This window comes from Oenanthe melanoleuca, chromosome 3 (genome assembly GCF_029582105.1).
Source record: "Oenanthe melanoleuca isolate GR-GAL-2019-014 chromosome 3, OMel1.0, whole genome shotgun sequence".
NCBI lineage: Eukaryota > Metazoa > Chordata > Aves > Passeriformes > Muscicapidae > Oenanthe > Oenanthe melanoleuca.
The window spans coordinates 105,406,771-105,416,131 of record NC_079336.1 but is presented as its reverse complement, the minus strand read 5'-3'; the positions used below and the strand labels follow the sequence as shown (position 1 = coordinate 105,416,131).

At 47.8% G+C, this 9,361-nt stretch overlaps 1 protein-coding gene across 1 annotated transcript in view; it reads left to right on the top strand.

The window, feature by feature from the left end:
- Nucleotides 1-1,118: 1,118 nt before the first annotated feature.
- The window catches only part of LOC130250879 (TOG array regulator of axonemal microtubules protein 2-like), a 45,785-nt gene continuing 37,542 nt past the window's right edge, over nt 1,119-9,361 (top strand). Inside the window, exons 1-5 of the mRNA XM_056486993.1 lie at nt 1,119-1,325; nt 2,500-2,714; nt 4,188-4,348; nt 5,821-5,867; nt 8,209-8,423. Coding sequence (XP_056342968.1) covers nt 1,286-1,325; nt 2,500-2,714; nt 4,188-4,348; nt 5,821-5,867; nt 8,209-8,423 — 678 coding nt within the window. The 5' untranslated portion in view covers nt 1,119-1,285. The remainder of the gene's footprint in view (nt 1,326-2,499; nt 2,715-4,187; nt 4,349-5,820; nt 5,868-8,208; nt 8,424-9,361) is intronic.

Below are 9,361 nucleotides of genomic sequence, written 5' to 3'. Positions count from 1 at the left end.
GGTTTTTCCACATTTACCTATTATTCATTTTCAATTGCTGGAAAGTGTAATATATGTTATAAAATAATCCATGTTTGTGTGAAATTTATGTGGAATAAAACATGCTTGTATAAAAAAAAATAAAAATCTTTAAAACACACACAGCAGGGCTGCTTAAATGGATTGTGTAACCAGAGATGGAGACAAAGAAAAGAGATCTAAATTGGCAAGTTAATAGATGTAGCTCCAGCAGAGATGAGCCCTTCTCTGGGAACACCAAGCGATGAACACTTGATAAGTATCACCAGTCAAGGTAGCCAGAGTCATCAGGAAAATACATCTCAATACTGGATTCCCATAAACCAGCATCAGTGTTCATCAACATTCATGCTTCCCAGAAATGGTTTTGTCCAGCCCAGCACAGAGAAAGAAAAACTACATGAATATGCGAAGCAATGAAAAGAAAGAAGAACCTCTGCCCCAGGCAGAAAAAACTGTATAAAACCAACTCGGCCAAAACAACATTCGTGAACACAGGGGATCCGGAGCGACAGAGTTTGGATCAGTGTGTGTTCACCCAGTGCCAAACCTGGGCTCAGAGCTGTCGTATTTTGATTGTGGCTATCTAAGACTGTATTTTGGTCGTGAAATATAAGTCTTTTCTTTTGATTATTCTTAATTTGGCTTGATCCTTTTATTATCTATAACAAAAGGGATTGTTGGCATACTTTAGAGGAGAAGACTTATTCCATAATGTCCTGTTTAAGCTGTCTAAAACTGTGTGAGGCAGACGGCTTCACATAGGAACATCCCCAAGGCTGCTGAGGGGAAGGAACCACTTTATTTGTTGGGAAGAGAAATAAACAAAATCCCCAGCCAACAAACTGCAGCCACAACTGAGTGGGAATTACAGAAATAAAGGCCTTGAAAAATAGCTTTGGAAAGAATCAACTTCCTAGACAGTATCAAACCCTCAGGCCTGGCTGGGCAGGCCCAGGGCTGGCTGCCCTTGGGAAGGGAAAGGGATGGAGTTGGGGTGGGGGTTCTGTGGCCATGGAAACGAGAGAACCACGAGCGAGCGCATCACAAAGGGGCAGCTCCACGCTCAGGCTGGGAAGATTGTGGGTGACACGGGCACAGCGACAGGAGACGCATCTGGCTCTGCCTGCCTGTGCCCACTGCTGGCAGTTGGAGTCACCCCACGTTGTTCTAGGACTGGGGACCAGGTTCCTGTCGCTCTCTACTCCCAGAGAGTTCCCAAATTCAACACCAGATACTTCTGCAAGGCAGAAGCACAGATTCAAACATGAATTTTACTGGAAAAGGAAAGACCACAGAAGGAAAAGGTGAGGATGGAAAGGAGCTGAAAGGTCTGAGCCAAATGGAGAGAAATCCCACCAGCTTTCAGGGAAAATTGATTCATGGTGGTCAGTGCTGGCTCTGTGTCAGAGTTGGCGGCTGACAGCTACAGGTGATCCTGCAAGAACACCCATGGTGTCATTCTGTCATTAGTTTACACTGCTTTCTCCTTTTTGACAGTAGCGAAATCACTCATACTGTCAGCCAGGACAGGGACCGTGGCCACAGATGACCACAAAATGGACATGGTCAGGAGATGAAAGTCATGTTTCTTTATTTGACATCAATGTTGGGTCTCACTTCAGATAAATTTCCTATTCTACCTCTGATTAAGGTAGATATCACAGTCCTATAAAACCACCAGCAAGGGCTGCCTGCTTGCTGACAACTCTTTGTGGTTTGCAGAAATAACAGTCACAGCTGCGTGGGTCTTTATGGGGTATTCACAAAAGGCAAACATCAAGTAGAAAACTATTTTGCCCTCATCATTACAGCCTACAAACTTATGCTTCAGAATTTCAAACTCAATAGTGTTCAGAGGAATTTTAAAAAAGCGAGTTCCATGAAAATGCAATCAAGAAATTTTCTCAAAAATTCAAAAATCTCTCTAGAGCTTCAACCATTAGACTTGTATATAGTGGGATAAAGGACGGAGTTCACCAAAATCACTGGTTGCCTTGTGAGCATGGATTGGCCTCATACAGAGGTAAGGTTGGAGCTGGGCTGCTCTCTGCCAGGAGGAAGGGTCTTGTGCCAGCCTGGAGAGCCTGTGCACATTGCCAGGGAACAGTTCTGCCCTGCAGGTGCCCCCTGCCATGAGCTGTGCTGCTCCCAGTGTCCCATGGAGCTGTATGGCTGCTCAGCTGTGGGACAGGGAGAGGAGCAGGAGGCTGCATGTGCAGTTGAGCCATTGCTGGAAAGCACAGAGCTCTGGGCTCCCTGCTGTCCCAGGGCAGCCCAGAGGCCAGGCTGTTCCCCTGGGAGCTCTGTTCAAGTGGGTCAGGGTGTGCCCCTGGCCTGCCTCACGGGGCTGCTGGCAAGAGCAGGTTTCCCAGTGCAGTTATTTACAAGTTTCTACGAAATGTGTCCCATGCAATATGGAACTATAGATGCCTTTGGTTTACATTATTTTATGTTTTATTTTGTGTCTCCATTTTGCAGGCTTAACAGGCTACCCTCTTGCCAGGAAGGTTTCCCTAGAAAATCCTTCTATGCTCCTTCCCTCCAAGCCATTGCCTCCCATCCGGAAGAGCTCTCCTTCTACCAAGCCAAACAAGATGTGCAGCGGAGAGCAGGAGAATGGGAAAAAGGGCATCGGCTCAGCTGATGACAGTAGAAAAAGCCAGGAGCTGAGTTCAGAGGGAAAAAGACATAAGGTAAGGAGACCAAGCTAAATCCTGTGCAGTAGATGTTCAGTTTATGAGCTTTGGGAAGAGCTCAGCTGGACACTGCACTTCAGGCTGTCTTTGCAATGGGTATGTAATGCAGCTTTTACAACATCAGCGTGTATCAAAATCAAGAGAGGTCCTTGAATGTTCCTGCTCTGCCTTATGGCTGAGAAAGCCCCAGCAAGCAGTCAGAGCAGCTAAAGTTGATGAATTTGGCCAAGCAATCCTCTTAAATTTAGTAACCTATGGGTATCTGTGAAGCATGTCTATGTCTTGGTGGTGTTTTCTGTCAGCTGTGTCTGGTTGGGAAGGAAAAAGGTGTGTATTGGAACAGGCAGTCCTGCAAAGTCAGTTCCAGGTTGTCTCAGCTTCTGAGTTATACAGCCATGGCCTTGTGCCAGAGAGTTGTCTCTGATGCTGTTTCTAGACTTCATCAGCTTTCTGGGCAGCTGTGTGCTCTGGCATGGCTTTGACCAGAGGGAAGGGATGGGAAGTGGCCATGGGGAGAGCAGCCCAGAGCCCAGTCACACGATTGCCTTTGCAGCAGGGCCAGCACCTGCAGTTGTTTTGGGCTTGCCGTGGGGTGCAGGAGGAGGCAGATGAACAACAGCTTTGGTAAAGAGAATGTCCAATCAAAGGCTTGTGTACTTGATGTCAGCCTTGCAGAGAAAGAGCCCAATGTATCCCTGACAGGATCTGATCCTTTCACTGGAGTTTGAACAGGTCCTGATTTGGCTCTTCAGCTGTGCCAGAAATGATGGGATACTGAGCAAGGGTGTGCATCTGCCCCCACTGCCTCCACTCCGCTTCCTGGCCATGGCATGGGGGCCCCAGAGAAACTTGGGCAGGCGGAGACCTTCCAGAGAGCAGCAGGGCAGGGAGCTCTGCTGAACTTCCTGAATGCCAGTGAGCCCGAGATGCTGGAGGTGTGGGAGCTGGAGAGCAGCGATCATCCCGAGAGCACAGCAGCTTCTGGGCTGAAAGGCTGCTGGGGAACTGTAAGAGGGAAGGGCAGCAGCAGAAGAAATGAGGGGCTTGAGAAAAGCAGGTTTTGACATCCTGCAGAATGGCTTTGTGGAGACATGGCGGGAGATCAGCAGTGGCTGTGAGGTGCCTAAGGGGCAGGGAGAGAACAGAGATCTAAACCCATTCCCATACCATCCAGAAGGCCAGTGGAAGCAGTGGCACCCCAGAACATCTTTATGCCAAACACGTGGATTCCAGCTGGGAACGTAGCCACACTTGCAGAGAAGTCAGAACAAGGAGAGCAGCGGCAAACCTAGGATATGTGCACTGCCTCACCACTTCCCTTTCCATTCCTCATCCTGGGCCACTCTTCCCCATGTGTTTTATTTCTCTTTTCCTGTCAGGTACCAGTTCATAGTATGGCTAAGTGTCTTGAGCCATGAATGGGAGCAAGGCTTGTTGCTTCATCTGAGAAATCTGTTCCACTCTTTCCAGGCTTCCTTGCTGTATTCCAGTGGTGGGAACATGAAGAAGGGGTCGTTGGGACCACCTTTGATTCCCCCTATACACAAGGCAGTCAGTCCCCATGTTGGCAGTGCTGCAGGGTCTCTGAGCAGCTCTCTGCAGCTGGATGTCCAAGAGTCCCAGGAGATGAGGTAAGCCAAGGTGTCTGCTGCTCCACTGTGCTGTTCAGCTCACTCTTCCTGCCTCATGAGGTTCTTTTGCACAGTCATCTCTCCCATGTATTTAGGCAAACCTCTGTGTATTCACCATTTTGCCCATCTCTGATGAGCCAGCTCAATGTCATACCCCACACCATGTGTCCCAAGAGCAGAGGTGGTGGTAGGGAAGAGGAGGCAGGGCTTAGAAACATCTCAAGATGGGTCCCCTCCTGGGCTGGGCTATTGATTCCCTCTGTAATGTTTGTGGTGTCATTTGGGAACTGTATTGCATGGGTCAGGATCCTGAAGATCATTGAACACTGTGATTCTTGACTGGCACCTTCAGCATCCACAAGAATATGTTTGGACAAATAGTGGCTACTGGAAAGTGTCTGCAAATTCCAGTGCTGCTTCTTTTACTTTTAAAATGGGGTGCTGTTGTTCATGTCCCAACACTTTCTTGGTTTTAACAAGAATCATAAACAACCAACAAAACCCAACCCAGAACCCAGTGGGGGTCACAGAAACAAAACTAGCCATGAAAACTAGCTTTGAAATGCAGTTACTTTCCCGGTGTAATTGTCAGATTCCAGAGACCACCGTGGGTTGCCAATTGCTTCGAAGGAAAGGGATCTTAAAATAAATGTCAGGCGTAACTTCTCTGTACCAGGCCCTCCACTGTGAAATGAGATCCCAGATAAGTTTTCGGGTTTGAATGTATAATCTGATCAATATTTATATTTAAAAATACTGAGATCTGGGCTTAAAATCAAAGAGGGCAAGGTGCTAGTGAAGATTTATAGGACTGTATCTGATGGAAAGATATTGGTTTGGATACGTGTGAGAAAATGTAGCTGTCAAGCTTATCCAAATGATTACAATAAAGAAGGAGTCACAGAAGTATCATTCCAATTGAAAAGTCTTAGTAGGGCCTTTAAAGTGCAATCTGAATATCCTTACCAAGCAGCTGAGTTGGAGAAAGCCTTTTTCTTCTTGAAAGAGCAAGGAGATGGAGTGTCCTTCTCAGGACACAGCAATGCTCTGACACCACATGTAGCACAAGACCAGTGTAAGGCATGAGCAGGCAAAGTCAAGCTTTGGCAGCAGTACCAAAGCAACTGCCCTCCATACACACTCATGTCTCAGCTTAGCAGGTCTTGCTGCTTCAGAGAGGCCGTAGGAGCCACTGGGCTCCAAAAGGAGAGACAGCAGAACTGCGGAGTTAGGATGCGAGTTGAAGAATGACTGCTGTGTTTCAGCTGAAGTTTGGTCTGCTGTGTCTGACTGCAGCAACTGAAAGCTTAAGGACAATTCATCAGCTTTGCATCTGGTTGGGTTGATGTGTTGCATTTCCTGCTTCATCTGAGTGACCAAGCTGGGGAGGTTTGCCTCCTTTCATGCCACACCTCTTTCCTCCCTTCTCTTTCTCCCTCCTCATGTGTTCTTTTGTCTTCCATTTTCTCAAGGCCAAGAACCAGCAGCAGAATGAAAGAGAAGAACTCTGAACATGCAGGTAGGTACAGGGCATGTCTGTCCTAAAATGACCATTGGAATGTTGACTCAGAGGTGACATTTTGAAAGCTTGATTAAATACAATTCTTTTAGAATTTCTTTAAATTCCTTTCAACTCCTTGACGGGCTCAGTGGACTCTCGCAGAGCCCAGTCACTGGGAGCGTGCTCCAGTGCTGCAGTGAAAATTCTTCCAGTGTGAAGTGTTGAGTGGCAGGAGCTGGAGTGGGATCTTGGGACCCTGGAAATGCAGCGCAGGAAAAGGAAACATTCCTCTCCATCCTGCACATGCCTTTTATCTCCGTGCAGACTTTCTAGTGTCAAAATTAATAAAGAAGGCATTTAGCATGAAATGAGAAAGGTCCCCACACCTTCCTCTTGCCCTATGAAGGAGAAAAGCTTTCCTTGGGGCAGCTTCTGAGCTGAATCCTTTGAGATATGAAGGAGATTCACGGACATTGCCTGGTTTTCCTCTGGGAGAAATAAGGAAACATCCTGTGAGAGAAAGTGCCTTTGAATTGTCTAATTATTGAGATGGAGACTTCCAAACGGATGCAGCCTATGCAGAATGCAGGGTCTGAGTTTGTCATCCTCTGACGGCACAAGCCCAAAGTTACTTATGGCAGGTCCACGATAACAAATCTCTTGCCTGACTCCCTCTGTGCGTATCACACACACAGGCTGAGGCTGTGGGAGAGGAGATTCCTTCTGCCTTGTCCACCCGTCCCTGCCTTGCCTGATCCCTGACAAGTAGAATTGTGCCAGGCAAAATGCGGTCTCTGGTGCATCTGTGTCAGCCAGTGCCTTCTAGTTGAAAGCCTCCATGAAAGTCTGTTGTTGTTCCTTTGCCATCTCTTGTCATGTAACAATATGAGAGATGAGACTTGAAGAAGTAATTTTGCTGATGCAGAAAAAGGGATCAGATCCACTAGTCCCTCTGCTCAGAGTTAGTTCTTCCAAATCCAGGGTACAGCCCCTTTGGAATGACTCCTTAATTGGTGTTCTGCAGCTGGAATGCTTAATGCAGCTAGGGAGAAGTATTGCTCCGTAAGTAAGGTGACATTTCTGCTGGAGTAATTCTCAGCTAGAAATTAACTATATCATTAAAACTTAACTGGTGTGCTTTTATAAATTACACAGCCTATCTGCAGGGATAAATAATAGAGATTTAAGGAAGGTCATCTTTACATGATCCATTCTATGACATTTCCATTAAGAAAATTTTGAACAGTTTTTAACTGCCACGATGAGAAATGCTGTGATGCAGGACATGCTAATGTTTGGTATGGGTGTCTCAGCGGGAAAAAACAGGGAATAAACCCATGGAGTAACAAAGCTAAGCAAAAGAGGAACATTTACAGGTAATTTGTTCCCTACAGATGTGGGCTCCTTGAATAGTGGGGACATGCAATGGGTTGTGCAGAGCTTGTTTTCCTTCCAACATGGGGCACCATTGTTCATGTGCCAGCACATCCTTTGTTAGAGAGTGAAATAAAAGCAACCAACAAAACTCAACACAGAATTAAGTGGGAGTTACAGACAGAAAGGCCATGAGAACCAGCCATGGAATGTAATTATTTCCTCAGTGTAATTGTCAAATTCTGGAGACCACTCTGGTTTGCCAACTGTTTGGAAGGAAAGGGATCCCAAAGTCGGGGATGGGCAATGAGCAACACATAAGCAAAGGAGTAGAAGCTCTCACTCCTGTCTTGCCAGCTCCATACTGTTCAAAGGAATTACAGTGGCACTAGTTTCATTAAAAATAAAAACAAAGTGATTTTCTGAATAATTCAAAACCCCCTTGGATGCCTAATCCATTCGATGGATTGATTGTAAAGGTGGGAGTTCCCCGAAATCACCTGTTCCCTAGTGAGCATGGCTCAGCCTCACACAGAGGTAAGGTGGGAGCCGGGCCACTGTCTGGCGGGAGGAAGGGTCTTGTGCCAGCCTGGAGACATTGCCAGGGAACAGTTCTGCCCTGCAGGTGCCCCCTGCCATGAGCTGTGCTGCTCCCAGTGTCCCATGGAGCTGTATGGCTGCTCAGCTGTGGGACAGGGAGAGGAGCAGGAGGCTGCATGTGCAGCTGAGCCATTGCTGGAAAGCACAGGGCCCTGGGCTCCCTGCTGTCCCAGGGCAGCCCAGAGGCCAGGCTGTTCCCCTGGGAGCTCTGTTCAAGCGGGTCAGGGTGTGCCCCTGGCCTGCCTCACGGGGCTGCTGGCAAGAGCAGGTTTCCCAGTGCAGCTATTTACAAGTTTCTAGGAAATATGTCCCATGAAATGCGGAGGTTCAGATGTTTTAGGTTTGTATTGCAGCCTCTGTTACATTTTGTATCTCTACTTTCCAGGCCTGACCGGCAACACTATTGCCAAGAGGTCTTCCCAGGGAAATCCCTCTATGATCCTTCCCTCCAAGCCATTGCCTCCCATCCGGAAGAGCTCTCCTTCTACCAAGCCAAACAAGATGTGCAGCGGAGAGCAGGAGAATGGGAAAAAGGGCATCGGCTCAGATGATGACAGCAGAAAAAGCCAGGAGCTGAGTTCAGAGGGAAAAAGACATAAGGTAAGGAGACCAAGCTAAATCCTGTGCAGTAGATGTTCAGTTTATGAGCTGTGGGAAGAGCTCAGAGAACTTTTCCTGTGGTGAGAGCCCAGGGAAGCAGCTGAGCCAAGGAAGAGCTCAGCTGGACACTGCACTTCAGGCTGTCTTTGCAATGGGTATGTAATGCAGCTTTCACAACATCAGCATGTATCAAAATCAAGAGAGGTCCTTGAATGTTCCTGCTCTGCCTTATGGCTGAGAAAGCCCCAGCAAGCAGTCAGAGCAGCTAAAGTTGATGAATTTGGCCAAGCAATCCTCCTAAATTTAGTAACCTATGGGTATCTGTGAAGCATGTCTATGTCTCGGTGGTGTTTTCTGTCAGCTGTGTCTGGTTGGGAAGGAAAAAGGTGTGTATTGGAACAGGCAGTCCTGCAAAGTCAGTTCCAGGTTGTCTCAGCTTCTGAGTTATACAGCCATGGCCTTGTGCCAGAGAGTTGTCTCTGATGCTGTTTCTAGACTTCATCAGCTTTCTGGGCAGCTGTGTGCTCTGGCATGGCTTTGACCAGAGGGAAGGGATGGGAAGTGGCCATGGGGAGAGCAGCCCAGAGCCCAGCCACACGATTGCCTTTGCAGCAGGGCCAGCACCTGCAGTTGTTTTGGGCTTGCCGTGGGGTGCAGGAGGAGGCAGATGAACAACAGCTTTGGTAAAGAGAATGTCCAATCAAAGGCTTGTGTACTTGATGTCAGCCTTGCAGAGAAAGAGCCCAATGTATCCCTGACAGGATCTGATCCTTTCACTGGAGTTTGAACAGGTCCTGATTTGGCTCTTCAGCTGTGCCAGAAATGATGGGATACTGAGCAAGGGTGTGCATCTGCCCCCACTGCCTCCACTCCGCTTCCTGGCCATGGCATGGGGGCCCCAGAGAAACTTGGGCAGGCGGAGACCTTCCAGAGAGCAG